The sequence below is a fragment of the Planococcus citri genome, chromosome 3, assembly GCF_950023065.1.
Source record: "Planococcus citri chromosome 3, ihPlaCitr1.1, whole genome shotgun sequence".
NCBI classification, from domain to species: Eukaryota; Metazoa; Arthropoda; class Insecta; order Hemiptera; family Pseudococcidae; genus Planococcus; species Planococcus citri.
This window is the reverse complement of record NC_088679.1, coordinates 15,950,292-15,972,860: the sequence shown is the minus strand read 5'-3', so window position 1 is coordinate 15,972,860 and position 22,569 is coordinate 15,950,292. Positions and strand designations below refer to the sequence as shown.

The window sequence follows — 22,569 nt, the reverse complement described above, 5'->3', positions numbered from 1 at the left end:
AATATTTTTTTTGAAATGAAAGGTATTGAATTGACGTGAAATTAATTGCATAGGTATTAGATACATATGTAGGTTCGGTACAATCATGGAGAAATGATCTCGTGGCTGTTTACTTATCTACAGAATAAAGTACAATCATAAAAGCAACAAATGATGCATACACGCGTTCGAGTTGCCTATCTAAAACATAAATAGGCGATCAGTTCGAATCTGTGCACTGAGAAAAATTCATGTTTTCGTTGAAGTATTATCTTACAAGCTATACCGATGACGTTAATAACAATAAATGAAATTCCAAATTTTCTTTTTCATATTTAATACTTCTGAAAACCAAAGTCGTAAAACAATAAAGGTCACAATTGAAAGATTTTTAAAACGACTCGTTAAATAACACAACAAAAAAATCAAACCCAGTAGCTTCTATTGTTGTGTTTATACTAATTAATCTACGTTAATTTACATAGATAGGTAACATTTTTTAAATTGATTTTAAAAATTTTTTCATACGAATAGAGTATAAAAATTTGATCCAGTACATACAGTATGTAGGTACCTAAATAAAACGACGAGTATTGAACACATAAATGCTTAGCGACGTATTTACGACAAAAATAACAATTTTTTCCCCATATCCATTTAAATTATTATAGATAGGTACTTAACTTCAAAATGAGATCTTTTTCATAGTGAAATGAAAAGTGTGTAAAAGTTTTGTGTGGATTTTGTGGAATGTTATATTTTAGAAGATGCTTGGAAAGCATTCCCCAAAATGTTAAATCCGTCAAGAAGAGAAAATCACACTCGAAATTATTACTATGTATGTAATGTACGCGTAGTAAGGTTGATATGTGAAAGTTTTCTTGCAGTCTTCGTAAATTTAAGTTTTTTGAGCACGTCCAGTTCTCCAGTTATCTGAAAAAAAATTATTATGAGATCTCTAGGATAGATTTCAAATTAGATATTACCAGCACGAACCATTTAAACAATTCTGTATGGGTAATTTTTACAAATAGGTATTAGGAGCAATAAAAATACTGCTGGTAACTATGCTCTCAAAAACCCTCACCAGATATTGAATTTTTTTTAAAAAAATCTTGAATTAGAAAAATTACTTACAAATGGTCGATTTTTATACACGATAATAATACCTTTATCGTACTGTGCTATTTTTTTCAATTTTTCGCCTAATCTGCAACGAAAATGCTAAAATAACGTGAACGATTCCACCGTAAGGATTGTTTATTAATCGTATAGAGGGGGCAAATAGGTCAGGTGGCGTGGTTCCAAACCTATTCAGTATAACACCTTCCGCTTTCATTTACAATCTCATCAAAACATCTGTTAAATCTCATATTCGTTCTTCACTAAAATCCCAACAATCAAAGCTATTCTTACATAAGCCAAAAAAAAAAGAAAAATGTTAAATTACTTTCCGACGCACGATTTAATATTAAAAATTGGTGAATGCTTTGTTTTAAAAATAGACCTTTTCAACAATGTTGCTCTTTTTGTCTTTATTGTTATTATACATTGGCGTCATATTCATATTCTCAACATAACGACCGAGTGTGCACGAGTCTGTAATTTGATGAAAGATTCTTACTATATTGACGAAGTCGAAAACGTAGGTAAAAAATATCGTTTGATGAAGAGAATAATATTGTGAGTATTTTACGAGTGCAAAGTTTTTTTTTTAAAACTTGAAACAATGCAAACTGACGAATTTTTATAGCTCGTGGTTCGAAATTTGTAATAAATGTAATGTGTGATTAAAAACGGCGCAGCGATTTATTTGAGCTGGCGAATAAAAATGTTTATTGTAGCATTCTAAATCGTTACCTAATGTTTTCTTTAAACGAATAACTAACGATTGGTCTAGGATGATAAAAAAAAAGTACTTAGGAGTGTAAAAATAGTCACCTAAGTATACTTCGGACAGAATTTATCGAGTTTCTGAATGATGCCTTTTACATGAGACAAGCAAAGAAAAATACTTATGTAATCTGGCTGACATAAATTACGAGTTGAACCACTGCAGTCACTTTTTTGCGGTATAAGAGGTCAATGAACAAGTACACTTGATTTACATATTTTGGTTAAAAAATTGATTGCGAAAATTTTAGCTTGAAAACTTCTTTTCGCTTAAGAGGGTCGCGTCGTAATAGATCAAAAATTTTCCTCGGTGTTCATCTCACGTGGATTTTCATATTCGAGGTCAAAATGTGAATATACACATGCATGAATTTTATCTACGTATTTCGCGCTTTATTTTGGATAGTTCCGGATCTCCTCCTCTCCCAACGAACTCTTTGGACTCAAAATGAGTTTTACAGATACATCTATAATAGGATGTACCTTTCCTTATTTTGCCAAGTTAGAATTTTTCACCTCCCACTGACCGAAATCGTTACCTCGGATGAGAAAATAATTCAATTTCCCCCTTTTTCATTTTTTCGTATTTTTGAATAACTCGGGCTGCGGCGGTGTGCCCTGTGCCTTTCAATTTTCAAAATTTTTTAGAAATTCAACTTCATAGAAAAATGTCAATTTCAAGTTCTAACACTTCTAAAAAGTTTCTTTATTTCCACATTAGAATTGTTCTACATGAACCCCTTTTCAAGAAAACACCTTCGTTGGACCCCCCTCTCATAATGTTGGATCTCTTGTATGGAGCCCCCATATTTGGGAAATATAAAAAAGAAAATTTTTTCATTGGGCAGAATTTTTCTAAATAAGCACGTTTTCAAGAAACCCCCTCTCTCAGCCCTCCAAATGATGCTGGTCTTCTTGTATGAATGCTTCAAAGTTGAAAATCAAAAAAGATGTAAAAATTGATGTCTGCGGGTACAAATTATTTGAAAATTTCTCATCTGTGATCAGAATAATTATGTACTTCTGAATGGGTCTTTTTATCACTTCCTTTTTTGATAGTTGTGAGTCCATTTTTTTTGTACCCCCCTGCTCCACCTCTCAAACAACTAAAAAAATCGATTTTTGCCTCATCAGTTTGAGAAGATCTTTTTTTGTTCCAAAAGTCCTGTTTTTTTTTGCCAATTTTGTTTGTAAGGTTCTGTTTTTTTTCTGCCAAATTTGCCCCGTGCAAAAAGTCTCAAAAAGCGTCAAGTTTTGGAAAATTAGTTGAGAAGTGTCCGTTTTTATCAAAATTGTCTAGAAGTGTCCATAACAATCCTGTGCTTGCCAAGATGGTGCTAAAAACCACACCTTTTGCCAAAATTGTCAATAAATTCTCATTTTTTGTCTTAATTGTCAAGAGAGTGTTAATTTTTGTCGAGTTGGCGAAAAATTGTAATGATTCTTCATCAGAATTCTCATGAAGTAGTGTTTTGATGAAATAGTTGAATGATCGTAATTTTTGCCAACATTGATCAGATCAGAAATTTTTGTTTTTATTTTGTCAGAACGTCAAAAATTCTGTGATTAGAATTTTTTTATATTTTTCAACAATATAAGTACATATTAGTTCGGGTCTGGGTTTTTGTTCCTTCGCTGTTGATTTGAACATTGCGAAAATGATTAATCGGCGAGTGTCTTACGGTGTCATGGAATAAAGTTCCGGTGTTATATATACCTATTGACGAAAAACGAGTTTAAAGTTTTGATTTCGATTTCTTTTGGCGATTTAATTTTTTTGTGTCTCACATTTTTCGATGAAACTTTCTGCATCGATTTCCGGATACATTATAAATACGAATAAAGCTACCTGTCTTAATGGCAACATTACACTTGAAAAATTCTGAAATGTTCCAAAATTGGAACTTCGCCCTACTATCTTGTTCAAAAAAAAAATGTAATTTTTTTAAAAGTGAAAAATCATATTTTTTTAAAAAGAGAAAATCATTCATTTTTTAAAGAGAAACATCATGATAAATTTTGTTTTTCTCCTGAAAATTCTTTAGTAGTCAATCATTGAACGGCTTTAACCTTTTTTAAAGCAAAATACAGAAATGGGTCGTAATTTTTGAAATATTTGGGCTTTTCGAAATGAAACGTTGTCAAGAACAATTTTTGGATCATAAAAGTATGTACGAGCAATATTAAGTATTGAAAAAAAAACACAAATCAACTCCTCAACGTTATTCTATGACACAAACTACTGCCCCGGTAACGTCATCTTATAGACAGAGATATTCGCGTTCAGTTCTCGGGGATCAGCGTTGCTGTTGTTTGAAAAGGGCATATTGTATCAGTGCATTGATCATTCAGAGTATTTATACCTACGTAGGATTCCTCAAACAAAAATTAATAATCGTAAGATCAAAAATTATTTTTCGCTGCTAAAAGAATTCAAACAACACTTTCCTGGCTGACTTACTATTTTCAAATTCGAATTATGTATTGAGCAAAAAAATATTCACAATCGCAGTATCCCCTTTTCAACAACTTCACGCGTAAATCCATAAAATGTCTGGCACTTTGCGTAAAGAAAACGAATATGGTTCTAGAGCTTGGTGTAGGCCGGATTGTGGTCGATTTTTTTTTCATTATTTTTTTCTTCCTTCGACCCCAGTACCGTCGGACTCTCGGAGCTCGTCGAAGCTTCGTGACTTTCTATCTGTTTCTGTAATCAACATCGAAGGAACATGACTGCGGACAATTTGACCCCGATATTCATTTATTAGTATGATCAGTAATCGATGCGAATCTCGTATATATGTAGGTGTGTGACTAGTTGATGTGAGTTTGGCGGAGCTGCATCACTGATGGGTGATCTTAGCTGGGGTAGCCACACTAATTCTCCAGTTCTCCATTCGTGAAAGCTTTCAAAGTGTTTGGATGCTGGTGAAATGGTGTTGATTTTTTCCTCAATTAATCTCGAGTATGCTTTCGTAGTTATGGGAAAAAATCATTGAAAGTATCACCTCTCGTCGTCAGAATGCAGCCCAATGTTAGTCGCTTGCAAAGAGGTTGTACGTAATTGTTTTGAATGACAATGACGAAAAGTGGTATGTTACCCTACCAATTTTTTTTTTGTACGCTGGAAGCCCTTCAAATGTACCCGTCTTGCGCCCGAGCACATCGCTCTGGCTTTGGACTGTACTCGCAGTTTTACGATTTGAGAAACATTATGCCAGATTCGAGCTCTGAGAATATCTGTGAAGGTTTTGAATCTCATCTTCGTGTCTTCTAACGTACTTACTGCGTTTACTGTCCTGCACCGAGAGGTCGTGTATGATTGCTGCAATTTTTTTTTGAAATTCTAAAACTAATTTCGCTTAATTTTGAAAAAAGCATCGGTATGGTTGAGCTGTCATTGGCCCGTGCTGAAAGTATTTGGAATATTTGAAACCGGTTTACGAGTAATTTTTTTGGGGTAAGTTTGGTATGCATCTCAGAAAAATATCCCAATGATTTGTGTAATTTCTAGGTTTCAGTAAAATTTTACACCAAGTCCTTTATTTTGAAAAAATTGAAACTCTACGATTTTGGAACACATGTTATGCTTATGAAATATCAAGTTCGAGAAAACCCTGCGTAATCAGTATGAACCGAATTTAATTTTTTTTGTGAACATGAGTTGAAGGGTCATAAAATCATTAGAATTTGTTTGAAAAACCTCCAATTTTTAAAAAGAGCTCTCCCCTCTGATCCTCAAGTTGGTCATGGGTGGAGATAGGGGGCTAAAGTTGGTGTATAAGTTGATTTTACCCAAGTATGGACTTGACTGAGGTGTTGGAACCAGAAAGTTCTCAGTTTTGATAGATTGTACACTCAGGAATTCTCAATACCCATCGAAATGAAGAAAATCTACGAAGTACCGAAGATCACGGTTTTTTTTTTTTTTTTTAAGTATGTAAAGGTACACGTATTTGGAGCATTTAAGCAGCTGCACGTCATCTCGTGAGTTTATTTTGAGTTTGGCAATTAATTTAAGTGACAGTGGCAGTTGCATATAATGGCAATTTATTGTTCTCCAGTAGTATATGTCCATAGTGCCAGATTTTTTGTGACATATTTATCGACTCGACACACGCTGTTTGTATACGGTCGTTGAAACATTGTATGTTTTTATGTTTTCAACTAATAATAGATTTCAACGTCTTGTTATTTTACTATTAAGTGAAAAATTATAACATATTACGAATGTTGTAGGTAGGTATTCTGGCAAAATTTTGCCACTATGTGACGGAACTGTTAATATTATTTGTAAAGGAGGTACAATTAAAAAGCCTACACTAATGTTCTGCATCTATCTACAAACATTATTAGCCTAAACACTACAAAATAGGTTTATTTATTAACGTGTAATTTTTGCAAGTGTGTTTTATTTAGGTAGATATGCAGCAGTCCCAGTATAAAACGCTTTTAAAATAAAGACGTAGGGAATTTATTTTATCAAGACTAATGAGATGAAAAAAGGGACAACCTCAAGAATGTACTTAGACGCTTGATGACAAATAAATCGCGCGAAACGGAATTTTTTCACTATTCTTTCTTCTCTTTGCTCTCTATTCCTTCTATAATGGTACACATGTACGTAGGTATCCGGAATCTCGGATCTCGAATCTCGAGCTTTCAATGAACGTTACACGTCTTTATTCTACTAGAGAGATGCCAAAAATAAACAATATTTGCGAAATGAAAATGACCGAAGTGAACGGATATGCTCGCGCGTGCCACAAAGAGAAGCGATATTTAGCTTGTCTGCGAGGCAGTTGATGAACAGAAGTAATTTTTTTCCACCAAAAAGTCGGCGTTTAATCAAAGAATCGCTAAATGTTTACTCAAAAACCATACGGTTCACATGTAAGAGAATGTAATGTAAGTCGACACGTGTCACGTTAGAAAAATCCTACTAATCATTTCACAGTTTCTAATGTGAAATAGAAACAAATCTAGCTAAATTCTTTGTGATGATGAGTTAAAAGCGAATTAATCAAATTTCTTGTTTTTTTAAAGCGTTGGCGGTTATGTTTTTATGCGCGTTATAAATCGATTCGTAAAAAGATGGGATAAGTGTAGGAATTGTTGTAGTCACGTGGTTTTGAAAAATGTAAAAGTTCTACCCTTTTGTCTTCTCCTAGAGCAGCATTATGATTAGAACGTTCATATGGTTCAATCATCGCTTTTGAAATTACATTTCTTTAAAATCATGTGATAATAAGTCATGTTCTAATCTTATTCGTAATTGGGCAAACTACCCGAAAGTTATTAATCACAACGGAGTATTCTATAATACATATGTATATTCACCTTATGCGATGAATAAAGGCGTTACCTATTGTTGGTAACGCCAAGGCGAATGTCAGGTATCCATGTAGCCGATTTTGTAATGCTGACTGTTGAGTCTGGATGCTAAATCGTGCATTACGTCCCGAAATATCACCGAATCGATGTTTTCGCCGAGCATGTAGAATAAAAACCAATCTCCTAATTTGGATCTTCTTACTATGGTGCTGACTGCGTCTCTTTGGACGAGCCTAAATCGTATCCGGAATAAGTATACTCTCATGCGAGGACTTATTATTATGATTACCCTGTAAAATCAGAACAATGATTAAAACCTGAGGTGTCCGATTAAGTTTTCTGTCGAAAGTTTTAAGACAAGGAATTACTTAAGTGGAGAATGAGGTCTGGGGGAATTTTATTTTTTCTTGTAAAAAGTTCACAGTGAGTTTTTGACTCTTGACAAGGTTAGATTATTAAAATCTGTCTATGGTTTAATTTGATCAAGGGCGTCTTGGATCATTTGAAGAGAAAGTTGAATATTATTTGAATGGAAGGAAATGTTTATGTCATCAGCAAAGATTCTTGGAGAAATGTGTGAAATAGCAATGAGTCATTCCGCGTCAATCGACCAAGAAGTGTCAGGGAAGGAGGGGGGTTGGCGATTTTTTTTGAAATTTTTCCTGTGGAATGACATTTTGAAAGGATGATCAATGGCCCAAATCGCAGCCCTCTAGCCCATTTCTAAAGGCAGCCAGGGGGTGTCAAAGTTTTCAGTGAAGCTAAAATATCATCCATTTCAGCAGTGGATTACTCGATAACCGCGATACCTACCAAAATGGAACATTTTCCCATAGTTTGGGATTTTGAAAGGCTTTTTGGTGATATTAAAGCTCTTTAATACAAGTATGGAAATAGAGTATGCTCTTAAGAAAGTCATAGCATTTTACGTATGTGTTACGTACTGCGCATGGCAGGTTGGTGTCGTCACCCGGTGGAGGTGGGTGGAGCAACCAATGTAGTGCAACGTTGTACGTGAACAGCTGATTTGATGCTTGCTCGCGCACTGCGCAGTACGTAACACATACGTAAAATGCTATGACTTTCTTAAGAGCATACTCTATTTCCATACTTGTATTAAAGAGCTTTAGGTGATATCATAAAACTCAGTGTTGCCACTTTTTTCGTACAAAAAAGTACCTCAAAAAGTTTCAAAACGTAGTTTTCATATCGTTCCGACTCTCAAAAATCCTGAAAAAAATATATTATGGATAACTTTTCATGCTGAATAACGTATTAAAAAATTGTGATGGTACCATTGTTGCAAAGTTGATTTTAAAAAATTTAAAGTTTGCGAAAAAATGTGATTTTTTGATTTAAAACATGAAAAAAAGTTTTGATAGGTGAAGTTGACCCATTTGACCCCTATTTTTACGTATCTGTTGAAAAAATTGAAAAAACCCTTTCACTCGATGAAATGAACTCACAAAAAAGTCAAAATTCGAAAAAATTAAATTTTCAATTTCAAGCATCAAAAAAAGTTTAAATTTTTTCAGATGTTTTATTTTGACCTCTTTCTGACGTATTTTATGAAAAAGTTGATAAAAATTAAAATCACCACAAAAAATTAAAATTTGTTCATTTTTTGAATCTTTTCGAATTTTGATTTCGTTTGTGAGGAGTTCACTTCATCGAGTGAAGGGGTTTTTTCAATTTTTTCAACAGGTACGTAAAAATAGGGGTCAAATGGGTCAACTTCACCTATCAAAACTTTTTTTCATGTTTTAAATCAAAAAATCACATTTTTTCGCAAACTTTAAATTTTTTAAAATCAACTTTGCAACATGGTACCATCCCAATTTTTTAATATGTTGTTCAGCATGAAAAGTTGCCCATAATATATTTTTTCAGATTTTTTTAGAGTCGGAACGATATGAAAACTACGTTTCGAAACTTTGAGCCAATTTTTTTTCGAAAAAAAGTGGCCACACTGATTTTTATGATATCACCAAAAAGCCTTTCAAAACCCCCAACTATGGGAAAATGTTCCATTTTGGTAGGTATATCGCGGTTATCGAGTAATCCACTGCTGAAATGGATGATATTTTAGGTTCACTGAAAACTTTGACACCCCCTGGCTGCCTTTAGAAATGGGCTAGAGGGCTGCGATTTGCGCCATTGTTCATCCCAGTCAGAAGGTCTTTCCAGAGGAAAAATTTCAAAAAAAATCGCCGACCCCCCCACCACTTTTTGGTCCGATTGACGTGGAATGACCCTGGGTAGATATGCTTTTAGTTATTCTTAACATAAAATAATTGCTCCAACTTTCTCTTTGTTTGGATAGGTCGATTTGGCGAGCAACAGCTCTTTATAGATAGGTGGGTTAGATTACACTTGAATGATGAAAATTATTCCAAATTCAAAATATGTTTCACTCATTAAATTAATAAAATGTTAAAAAGTACAAAAACAACAAAGATCTACTAACCTGTAAAATAGAACACATAAGGTGATGGAACCAAGAAACAAGAACCAAAACCAAAGGAATATGTATATCTTTTCGTTGACCACGTTCAATGGCAAAATGCACACCGCATCGTGGCGTTCCACTTCACCAGATGGACCAAATTTGAAAAAAGTACACTTGGTCATTCTGGGAAAAATATATATCATTGGGTCGATTCGGTCTTCTTGGTCAGTCTGCATAAAAGATATAACTTCGATACCGAATGAAAGGAAAGCTCCGTCAAAAAATCTATTCATTAGAAACATTTGACCTGCAACGATATTTTGAATAAATTATGAGCAATTATTTTTTTGTAAAAGCAGTACAGAAAAAATTCAACATTTTTTTTTTTTTAGATTTACCCACTTGAAAAATGTTTACTTGAATCTGATCCCCCCGAATTTTTTGAAAATTAAGTATTAACCAACAAATAGATATAAAAGAGAATTGAAAAATGAAATTTTTAGCTTGAAAAATGAAATTTTTAGCTTACCAACGACGTTCAGAAATGCCAATAATTCACATAAGTAGTATCTGTACGCCCACCAGTTATGGTATCTTAAATTTTCCCAAAGGTAGTTGAGCAGTATTTTCTTTTTTTGGTTCTTTTCAGCTTCTGTACATATTCCAACGTCCATATCTAACATCAACGCGTGTATTTTTCCACCTTCCCAGTGTTTCCATAGCCATCGTGGAGCATAAAACAAAATAGCCTGTAAATTAAAATAGGTATGCCTATCAACGATATCTATAAAACATAAATATAGGTATGCTGGAATACTACATGAATTCAATCGTACAATTGCTCTCATTGAACTTATTCTCAGTTCTGTCAGTTGAAATTATTCTCCGTTTATGGTCTTTCATTCGAAATTTTTGTACCTAATTCACCCCTCACCCCCTCCCCTCCAAGGCAACTTCTTCAATTAAAGTATGGCGCAGGTACTTGAGTATACATAGAAAATAGGTAAAGAATGGTCTGGAAAAGTCTGGGAAAATGACTTGCCAAAAATAATGGACACCCTGTAAAATCCAAAAAGACAGATGACAAAAGTTAAAACGTTAACACATCATCCAAAATACACGCGATCTGCGATTACAAACTTGTCACTAATTAAAATGCAATAAATCAATTACTGTTTAAATTTTCGTTTTACAATTTTCTGCAAAAGGTACTTGAAAACATGACTAGGCTATTACTGTTTTACTGAAATAATGCCAAATTTTTCAATTTATTATTTAATGCCAAGAAATCAGACCCACCGAAGCAAAGAGAATATTAGGTTAACATGTGTGAAAGATTGTGTCATATTATTTATGGGTGTATGAGCATTGGGCATACCTAGTAACGTCACCAAGACTATGACTCCAGTAGGTAACCTCATGTTTTGATTTTTTTCGTTTGATTTCCAAGTACACGTCTTACTCACGTCACGTAATCTGATGATTTTTTTCACATTATTCGAGTTAACAAGAGAAAACACTGTTTGGATTAAAATTTCATTTTGTTTAAACTAAAACAAATATTCAATGTCGATAATGGATTCGTTGAATATAGATCGTTTTTTTTCTTTTGAATTTTTATTTATAGGTTTGTTGGTGAATTTTGATTTATTGATTATAAAATAGTGTTTTTTTTAGTTACCCACTAAATTCTGATAGTGTAAGTGAATGTGTGTTGACTGTTGAGAAATGAAATAATCCCCTTCTCACCTTCCTCTTATTCTGTCCTATAAGAACTGACTTATTTATTCAAAAAAATGCTAGCACCTGAGCTATTTTTTTCAAGTTTGAATTTCATCAAATTAATCATTTGATTTTGATAGTCAAATAAACATCTGTACGTACAATAGAAAATTGATCGGTATTTTATCACAGCTCAATTTCCACGACCTTTCTGAAATCGGACCCCCTACTATCCAGTAAAATAAGGTCACTTCTAAATTGAATTTTGGAACCTTCAAGGAACCAAAAATCGCACCTTAAAAAAAGTTGTAAGAAATCAAATTCAAAAATTTTGAAAAATTTACAGCTGTTAAGAATCTCTCAATTAAAATGGTCTGCAGCAAAGCTTCTTGAAAAAAGTGTAATGAAATGAAATTTATGAACGAAGAAATCACCCATTAAAAAAATTTTGGAAGGAGTAATATTTTTCCGCGAATGAAAACACTACTCCATCATGACTTGATGGAACCCCCACTGGGTTAATTTTGTTGTCGAATATGTTTGGGGAGAAAATATTTATGTAATGAACTGTGAAAATAAAGCGGTAGGTACGCGAATTTAAAAAGTATTAAATTTTTTAAAAACCGTTTGGAAGATTTACTACGGTATAAATGTTAAGATAAACATATAAATTAATTACACGTCTTAATCGTTGTTTCGTTTTATACCATTCTCACTTCGATCAGAAGTCAATAGGTATTTAAACGTTTGAAAAAAAATCAAATCGAATGTTTTCGAAATAATAATCGTTAATTTGGTTACAACAGTAGCGAAAGGACTATGCCTTGGACATTTTCAAGGTTAATACGTATATCGGAAATTGATTTCAAAAATTGGCTGTGTAACGATGACTGGATGGCTCTGCATGAAAATGGTTTAAAATGAAGGAAAAGAAAATGAGCTTTTATAACCTCAAAACTGGTCGAAATCTAATTTTTTTGTACCAAAAAATAGAAAATTCAAAGAATATTAAATTTTTCAAACCCCTCCCCAAAAACCACAATCATCGCCTTGCCCACCACCAGATGTCAGCCACTTTGAATTTCGTTGCCAATAATTGCATAATAAATAATGGAATTCATCGTACATACCTACATACGAAAAAAATACGAAATGGCGTTATTTTTTAAAAACTAGTCCACCAGGAAGCGGCAGAGATGTTGGTTTTATGACCGTCCCTAAATAGTATCACTAAAAACATTTTCATGGAATCGGAATCGCGGTGAAATTTACTCATTTTTATACATTGATGTGTATGTGGGTTATCCACCTTCTGCTTCTGCTAATTCGCGAATCGATTCGAGTTCGATCATTTTTTTAACGACAGTAATATAATTTTTCCTATGAATTTGTCGTGTTACCAATGATTCATTCGACGTCCAGACGAAAAAAAACGAGTTACCTACTACTTCACTTCAATGCAGAAACATGGCGATTGATCGATGGGCTAAACGCCAAATAATATGTGCTATTAATATGTAAAAGTGATTTGCATCGAAAGCAAATCATTCATGTAATAGAATTGATAGTTTAAACATTCGACAACGTGTTGAAATTTTTTTTACCCAGATGAAAAATGATTTTCATTTGGTGAAAAAATTTGAAATCATTCGCAGATATTTTCCATTGGTCATTTTTCGATGGAAAAATTTTCAACTTATGGAGGTTTATGATTTTTATTCGAAATCGATATGATTAATATTATGTTCGCTCAATTTAGCCAGCGATCTGTAAAAAAAATATATCACTGGAAAAAATGGTTGCTAACAAGTCTACAAACGTGTTGAAGAGCCCATTAAGTTGATAACATCAAAAAGTTCTTGAAATTGAATCGCTTTGAAAATGCAACAGAGCACAACACAACGCGGGCTATTTTTAAATCAAAAATGATTTATGTGGCATGCTATAGTCGCTCACTTGCTTCTTTTGAGGATTTATAAAAATGCACTCTTCGTACCTATATAATGTTCATGTGCGGCCTTGTCACGCTACATACTTGAATTTTCCCCTCGAAAGATGAACTACTAATGTTTCAAAAATTGTCATCGAGAAGTTTCATATTTCTAAAATCACATGTGATCAGGATAATTGATTCCTCTCCTTTAGTGAAGTATTGATTGGAATAAAAACTTATGCTTGGTAGTGATACATTGCCTGGTTGATCATTGATCAATTAATGTTTTTCAATGTAGATGCCTATAGGTATAAATCGCAACTACTCGCATCGAATAGTTGAAAAGCTGTATTAATATCGAAACGTGAACACGAGCCAGATTTTACGAAATGTTTTAAATATTGTTTGTTTATTGCCATAGACTTATCAACAAGCGAATGACTGTAAACTATGTAGGTACAATACGTATACATTATACGACCCATAATACAGTAGTTTGAGTTCGGGTATTTGTACTCTTTGCTTGATTTTAGGATTTTAAACCATCGATTGCGAGGAATATGAGATGAAACGATCGTTGAAAGCAAAACTTTCGTGGATTTCTTTGAAAACATCTGACAAATGTGTTGCCATATTTAGGGAGTATTTTATAGAGCAAGGTGTAAAAGGTTAATGAATGAGTAAACCAAAGAAGTTTTACGTTTGATGGAAATGAAACCTTTCAAATTTTGGCTAGCAATTATTCCAGATTTACCACAGGTATAAAAGTAACTAGATGAATTAAATTTTATTGGTGAGCTTCTGAGCAATTCTTGAGTTCCAGTGGTAAAGAATTAGATCTGATGATGAGATCAGAAAATTGACCAAGCCTGAGCTGTTCAAATTTGATTATAAATAGAAATCATTTACCTTTTTCTTTTTTACAAAGTCCCTAGCTCCAACGTGCTGACGTTGGTAGGTAGGGCAAGTTCACCTTTTTTTCACTCAACTATTAATAAGGATCAAGGCAAAGAAAATTCATTGAAAGTACCCATGGTTTTAATTTTGGTTCTTGTATTATTGACGTTTTAAATTATTCTTCAATTTGATTTAAAATTTCCCATAGTTTTAGGAGAGGTGATGAGTAATTAAAAATGAATTACATAGTACCATAAATTCATTTTTCAAAAATATTTCGCAAAAACAAATAATTACTAGGGTGGAGTCTTTGAACTTTTTTTTTTGAAATTGGAGATGAGATTTGAAGAAAAGTTGTAAGGTGGAACCTCAAAAGACTGTGGGAATAATTCTGAGTCTCTAATTTTGTACCATCACTTTACTACCGAGGTTTCAAATTTTTAAAATTTACGTTGATTGAAGGTCAAAAAACAGTTTTTTCAGAAACTTTTTTTGGTGATAATTGGTCACATTATAAACATAAACCCACTCTAAGAACGTATCATCGAACATATTGGATAGTTTCTCTCTTGCTGGAAGGTTCAACGATCGTCGATCGGGTTTCATTTTCAACTGGAATCGTGATTTGCCAGTTCGGAAACACAAAAACTATCTTTTTCGAGGCTTCCTGCTTTTTATGTATACTTTGATATAAATAAAAAAAAACATTTTCGACATTTTTTCACTTTTTTTAGGGGTAGTAACCTATTTTGTACAAGTTTGGACTTGGTTCAAAATCGTATTATTTTTGTAAGTCATGCGAAACTCCTGAAAAGTGAAAAAATTCAAAAACTGTTTCAATACATCTAAGTACTTAATTCGATGAATTTTCACCAAATTTTTTTTTTTGAAAATACTTTTTGATTTTTAATGTAAGTTTTAAAAATTTGAAACTTCATTAGAAAAGTAATGGTACAAGTAGTGGACCCAACATTTTCCCTACATTCTTTTGAGGCCCCCGCCCCTATAACTTTTTTCTAACCTCATCCTCAATTTTGAAAAAAAAAAACCAAAGACTGTCTGCTCTTATGAATACTCACCTACATAATTATTTAACGAACAAAAAAAATGACCTACCTTTTTCCTACTCATCTGAAAATTTTTGAATACTAGACGGTACCTATTTCCAAACATTTTTTTCTCAAAGTAAACATGTTATTTTTTACCTACTTTGTTATCAACCAAGATTTTAATTTCTTTCCAAATCATATAATATATGACAAAGAAACATACATTTTATTTTGTTTCCTGAACTCATGTTTCATTCAATGACTACGGAATTTTCAGCTATTCAATTTGATTATGAAATTTGAACTTGAGAATTTGAGGTTAGTTCTTCCTCAATAAGATAAAAGTTCTCAAATCAAGGGTTGGTACACGTGTTTGTTTGGAGAAGAGGATCAAAATAGTATAATTCCCACTGATTCAAATGAAATAGGTACCTAGGTGTTATTTAGGCAGGATACCTATTTGCAAGCTTAAAATGGTTTTAAGCAGATATATACCTTACCACCTTGAATTCTAAGTACCGGAGTGCCTTATGGAGATTGATAAAATGTCTAGCATATAGGGCTTAACTTCTCATAGAACCGACATGACAGAAGTCGAGAATAAAAATCCAGTATTATCTATTTTTAATCCAGCAAAGTGCATTGCTCGACGTCATCTTGATTTTGAGAGATGTGTGTTAGCTATACCACATACGTGGCCATACGAAACGTTTCTCACTTGATGTTGTGATAAATGCGAATAATTAAAACGCATTTTTCTTTCTACTATATTTCAGCGACATAATATAAATAACTTTAAATTAACGCGTCGTATAAAACAAAAAGTAATAATTTCTCAAGATGTTATGGAAACATATGTTAGAATTATTTTTAAATGAATTAATGCATTATTATGTACTCGTATTCGTATTTGTAAATGACAAGATCATTAGAAACAAGACGAACTAAATTTTGTCGACACATTTTCAAATTTATGCCGATTTGCCGAACAAAAAACACACTTGGGGCTATTTATACTTGATTTATGTTTTTTCGATAATTATTATCCGTAGTCAATTAGCCACGTTTTTCATTTTTACGAGTGCATTTTCTCCGTAAAAATAGAACCAAGTTCAAAATTGCATAAGCACTAAGCAGTAGCCTATATTCACTCACCCCTCACCCGCAATGCCCATGTTTGGCAGAGCTGATTTTCAACATTGCAATATTGGCTATACAATAATAAGGTTATCCTATACCAGAGGAAATAATAATTTCAAAATAGAAATTATAATTTTAAAAATTGGAAATTTTCGACATTTTTAAGATCTTTGCTGAAAGATTGTTACGAGGTTATACCTGAGGAAAAAATAATTTTCTTCAAATATCTAGGTATATAGAACCTAATATGAATTTATAGCACAGTTTTAAAATAGAAATAATAATTTAAAAAATAATTGGAAGTTTTTTATATTTTTAAGATCTTTGCTGAAAGATTGTTACGAGAGGTAAGAGTTATGGGTCGTTTTTACTCACGAAGGAGACTAAACACCTACATTTTCAAGAAACGTTTGTCCTGTTTCACATCTTCGATCTCTACGGAATGTCTAACGTATTTTTCGAATGAGATCTCCAACCACTCATCTTTATCGCCTAAATTTCCAATTGAAAGGATTTTCTTTTCCAATGGCATTGCTCGAAATTCAATTTTGATACAACCTACATACTTTTTCGGGGAGAAAAATGTATTTGAGCAGCTGTAACTACATATGTATTATTGCGTCTTGCGGCTCACTTTCGACATGAGTGATAAAAGTTTTCCTATTTATTTAATAACTTCTTCGGAAATGTGATCAGTAATCACTCAGGGGAAAACGATCGGGTCTAATCAAACCTGATCAGATCAAAAACGTCGATATAACTAGATTTAATTAGATCTGATCATCTGGTCAAATCGATTGGAATCCAAAAAATATCCGGATCTGATCTGATCCAACCTGAGGCTATCTGATCTAATAAATAGATTTGGACTTGTCTGATTGAATCTAATAAGTACTAGGTATCAAATCTGATCTGATCTGAGATGCGCTCTCGGATGCATAATATGATATCATCGGTCAAGATAAGCGCAGATCTGATCTGATCAGATCAGGAAAGTGAAAGTGATCATATGTATCTGATTATTTCAGGCTTCAAGTCAGTTCCAGACATTATGGATGTAATTTAGTTGAACCAGATCTAATTTCATGCGATAAGACGTGATTTAAATCCATAATCACATCCAATCATTCAGCTCATCCCTGGAAAAAACAATGCGAAAAAGTGCAGTTTTGGAGCCCTTTGCAACAAAATGCAGTTTGATAGTGGTCCTCTGAATAGATATCCACACTTGTATCTGCCCAATCACGATTTTCGAAGCTTTCTGGATTTCTTTTTGAAAAATTCAGCATTTCACATTACTTACTCATGTCGAGAGTTGGACCTCAAAACTTATTAACCTTGCGTGCAGTGGATGTATTTAGCAGATTATCAAAGTTGGAGCTGTCCAATTACACTAGGCAACTGCATATTTGCGTTCGAGTTGAAAATGGGCTTAATCGATACTTTAGACCCTAAAACAAAAAACAGAGTGGAGTTTTTCAATCTGAGTTGTTTTTGTGGTAAGGAGAGATGATCAAAGTTGCAAAAATGACCGTTTTGTGCCCTACCTTCACGAGTTTGTAGCAATATCGGTATTGTTTGGCGAAAAAAAACTAAGGTCATTTTCGGATTCTACGCACTTTTTCAAGTAAACTACTTTCCCCGATTTTTGATTTTTGAAGTTTCAAGCGCATATGGAAGATTTTTATTTGTACAAATATTTTCAAATTCAGAGCGCGTGACGCTGGCGTTACTCCACCACGTAATCGTGGCGCGGAACTGTGTTCGCCCGAGGTTCGAATTGAATTTTTCGTATTTAGAAAAATTAGTCTTATGCGCTTGAAACTTCGAAAATAAGAAATCGGGGAAAGTAGTTTACTTAAAAAAGTGTGTAGAATCCAAAAATGACCTTGGTTTTTTTCTCAAAACAATACGGATGTCGATGCGTACTTTCGAAGTAGGGCAAAAACGGTAATTTTCGCAACTTTGACAGTCTCTCCTGACCACAAAAACAACTGAAATTTAAAAAACTCACTCACCACTCTTGCTTTTTGTTTTAAGGTCTAAACTATCAATTAAGCCCATTTTCAACCCAAACACTAGAAAAAAAGTCAAAAAAAATGTTTTACCATTTTTCATGGTGTTTTGATTCACTTTCTTTCATTTTAGTTGTACAAAACACTAATTTATTGATAACAGATCGTAACAACGAGTTTAAGGGTAAACAAACTTTTAGACTTGAGTGGAAATAAGCAGGTAGGCAACAACTTTGAAAATTACGTTAGGTAGGTACCTACTACTACCTACTACCTACTTTCGTTTTGATGCAAAATTCAATATTAGTATCTTCTGCAGATTAATTGACTTTTTACCTTCTTCCCCCCTTTTACTTTTCTACTCGCCATCATCTCAAATATGATGGATGTTTTGGAGAATTTCAAAATATACCCAAAGTTAAACTCAACGATGCGATTAGGGACAACTCCACTCCATCTCCATCTTGAATACGCAAAATCCCTTCCTCAAGTTGGGAAAAATCGAGTTACAGTTGGAGAATTCTCAAAAGTAATTTATCGTATTCCAAGAAAGGTGGGAAGGATTGCTTGCGTCATGAGTGGATAATTTGATGAAAATTTCATTTAAAAGAGGAGGAAAATTACAGAAATGCGAGTTTTGAAAATGAGAACTAGGATTTTTCTATTTTGAGTCCATGCCCCCCCCCCCCTAGTTTTGGGACAAAATCAGATTATCAATATGGGTATCATTATCGTATGAATCGGACCTCCTGAACACGATTATTTGTAGTTGGACCCTGCTAAAGGCCTCATTGGGAGAGATAATTCATCTATGTACTAAAACTTATTCAAATATTTATAATAATTACCTGAAAGAACAAGCAGAAGCAGACCCATTGGTAATATCCGTAAGTCTTCCTATCTTCGGCGATATTTTTACTATTGTGAGTATTGTCGACACCAGGATAAGGAACTTCAACTCCAACTTTTTTCTTGAAAGCTGATTTCAGAGTGTAAGTAGAATGAATCCAGCAGTACGTGTTGAGTACATCTTCCGGTATATCCTTGGTATGAATACAGTCGATTGGATTGCCAACATATTGACGAGTGGTGACAATCAAACTGAAGGCGGTCAATATGAGCACGGTGATACTGTAGTGTAATCGGAATATCGGCGAATCTATATGTATGTGGCTGACTTTGATCAAATTCTTTAATCCCCTGAACACGTCAAGCATCGCTTTCACTAGATACTTAACGCCTCCTAGCTTCTTGGGGATGAGTTCTTCAAGCGTTGGATTAATTCGGAAAGGAATTTTTATACTTTTAAAAAACCCGTTCGTGTGAAATAATAGGGATACCTTAAACGGTTAAGGTGTCGCCATCGCGTTCGATTCAAACCGAAACTTTATCGAGTAGCATGCTGTGCTACTGCGATGAGATGACTCTGCTTTGAAAACCAAAATTCAACGACGTGGGTTTTAGTGTTTATTGAACGTTCGAGTACCATCTTCAGTGTAAAATGGGGCTGCAAAAACGCCTACCAGCGAAAAAACACTCCGAAAGCGCGTCTGAAATTTGAAAATACTAAATCTAGAAATCTTATTATTTTGCCATTGATTATTATAAAAAAAATTGGAAGTACTTCATCAGCGCAAAAAAAGTCAAGTCTGATCCTGGCAAGTTTAATCGAACGAATAATAATTTCATCGAATCGGATCCGACTGGATCAAATATTTCCAAACTGTCCCTATAATTTGAGAAAAAATGTCATCAAATCTTGTATTAAAAATTAAGATCAGAATGTATTTTTAATTTTCTCTGATTTTGAATGATTAGTAGGCAATTTGACGAGTGATTAAGTATTCGTATTCTTCGGATAAATTTTCTAAAAAGGTCAAGACGCTAAAGTTCTGATTTTAATCATCAAACTACAATTTCAGTAAAAATTCACTCGACTACACACCTAAAAAATTTGAATGTACCTACCTATCAAAAATAATGCTGCATTTGACTATCAAAAAAGAAATAAATACTCGAAAAAATATCGCACCAGTTACCACAAAATCATGATCAGGCTGCACTCGCGATTAAATCGTTCGTAATTTTACTCGTAAATAACGCGAATTCGCACTGCATGAATCAAGCTCGAAATTTTCATATCTGTCGCCGTGATTTTTTTTCAAACTGCTTGGTGCATAGTGGAAGCTATCACAGCTTTATAAATCCCCTGTCCCCTAAACAGATTCATGCCGTTGTCTATAAATACCTCTCGTTTTTTTCCGGTCATTTTCGTAGCAATGAAAGCATGCAAGTTTGAAATATGTAGAATGCATTCGACTTATAACGTGACGTTTGCTTACTGTGGTATTGGTAATTGATACATATTACATAGTATAATGGAAATAAAATTCAATTTTAATAAAGTCTATTTTAAAAATGAGTCACAAACTATATGCAAGTATGTACATATTACCTTTCTCCGGAAATGACTCTGGTACTAGTTGGACTCTCTCCCAAAGGTTTGCAATGCCCCACATTATTATGATGATGAACCATGACTTCGGAATCTGATTTATATTGCTCATAAATTTAATTTTTCTTCTTTTTTCAAATCTAGTTGCAAAAGTACCTACCCAATAATATCTGCGCGTAAAAAGAACGTTAAGTATTTATAAAAATAGGTACTTAGAGAACATTGGCATAAGTATTTGTTATAAAATATTGGTAGTAAATTTCTGAAAGCGTGACAATAATTATTAAAGTTTTTCGTCAGCTGTAAATTGCTTTATTGCTCTGAACCAAATTACGCTTTGATAGTCATTTGTCCCAAGTACGTATAGTGCACAAACCTATCAGCTACATTTATGCTTGTCAACATTTTTGCGTTGAAATGGAACAAAAAAACTGAAGTATTTCTCTAGCTGTATTCACGTAGGGTCAGCATTTCTGATTTTTTTTTTTTCAAGAAATTCCTGTTTGTAAATTCAATTTTTTGATTTTTTTTTGCTGTTTTTTCATCACCAAAGTAGGCATTCTGGTTCTTTTCCGTGATTAAATTTTTTTTATATTTGAACAAAATATTAGTTCATGTCTGGGTTGTTGTTCCTTCGCTGTTGATTTGAACATTGCGAAAACGAATAATCGACGAGTGTCTTACGGTGTCATGGAATAAGGTTTCGGTGTTATTGATAAAAAAATGCGTTCAACGTTTTGATGTCGATTTCTTTTGAGGGTTAATATTTTTTGTGTTACACATGTTTCGATGAAACTTTCTGCATGAATTTCCGGATACATTTATAAATACAAATAAAGTTACCTGTATGAAGGCCACATTACACTTGAAAAATCCTAAAAATGTCCAAATTTGGAACAACACCCTTCTATCTTGCTCCAAAAGAAGGAATGTAATTTTTTTAAGTGAAAAATCATATTTTTTAGAAAAGAAAAATCCTCTTTTTTTCAAATTGAAAAATCTTATTTTTGCTCCTGAAAAATTTCGAGTAGTCAACTTTGAACGGCTTTGGGTCGCAATTTTTGAGATTTTTGGACTTTTCGACATGAAATTTTGTCAAGAACAATTTTTGGATCATGAAAGTATGTATGAGCAATATGAAGTATCGGAAAAAAAACAAACTCCTCAACCTTATTCTATGACACAAACTACTGCCCCGGTAACGTCATCTTATAGACAGAGATATTCGCGTTCAGTTCTCGGGGATCAGCGTTGCTGTTGTTTGAAAAGGGCGTACTGTATCAGTGCATTGATCATTCAGAGTATTTATAAGTACGATTCATCAAGCAAAAATTGATAATCCTACGGTCTAAAATTATTTTTCGCTACCAAAAGAATGCAAACAACACTTTCCTGGCTGACTTACTGTTTTCAAATTCGAATTATTGAGTCAAAAAATATTCACAATTGCAGTATCCCCTTTTCAACAACTTCACGCGTAAATCCATAAAATGTCTAGCACTTTGCGTAATGAAAGCGAATATGGTTCTAGAGATTGGTGTAGGCCGGATTGTGGTCGATTTTTTTTCATTATTTTTTTTCTTCGACCCCAGTACCGTCGGACTCTCGGAGCTCGTCGAAGCTTCGTGGCTTTCTATCTGTTTCTGTAATCAACATTGAAGGAACACGACTGCGGACAATTTGACCCCGATTCATTTATTAGT

General features: G+C 33.5%; 2 protein-coding genes across 4 annotated transcripts in view; one reads left to right on the top strand and one right to left on the bottom strand.

Moving 5' to 3' along the window:
* Positions 1-22,569, top strand: part of LOC135841264 (nephrin-like) — a 1,354,679-nt gene that overhangs the window by 124,525 nt on the left and 1,207,585 nt on the right. The gene's annotated exons all lie outside the window — the stretch shown is intronic.
* Positions 300-20,607, bottom strand: LOC135838560 (innexin shaking-B-like). Of its 3 annotated transcripts, XM_065354239.1 has the most exons (7): positions 20,380-20,607; positions 20,036-20,140; positions 19,260-19,961; positions 10,185-10,404; positions 9,674-9,962; positions 7,213-7,496; positions 300-912 (listed from the first exon to the last, which is right to left on the bottom strand). In XM_065354239.1, the coding sequence occupies exons 3-6, from the start codon at positions 19,626-19,628 to the stop codon at positions 7,265-7,267; spliced, it is 1,110 nt and encodes a 369-aa protein (XP_065210311.1). In that variant the 5' UTR covers positions 19,629-19,961; positions 20,036-20,140; positions 20,380-20,607; the 3' UTR covers positions 300-912; positions 7,213-7,264. The 3 variants fall into 3 exon arrangements, with proteins under 3 accessions (XP_065210311.1, XP_065210312.1, XP_065210310.1); XM_065354240.1 differs by lacking the exon at positions 20,036-20,140 and having other exon boundaries at positions 19,260-19,977; XM_065354238.1 differs by lacking the exon at positions 20,036-20,140.

Excerpts from the sequence above, each read along its gene's own strand:
- LOC135838560 (XM_065354239.1), bottom strand. The coding sequence starts at position 19,628 with ATGCTTGACGTGTTCAGGGGATTAAAGAATTTGATCAAAGTCAGCCAC. Across the intron at positions 10,405-19,259 it reads GCTTCTGCTTGTTCTTTCAG|GCTATTTTGTTTTATGCTCC; the intron begins GTAATTATTATA and ends TTTAATTTACAG. Across the intron at positions 7,497-9,673 it reads TTATGTGTTCTATTTTACAG|GGTAATCATAATAATAAGTC; the intron begins GTTAGTAGATCT and ends CTGATTTTACAG.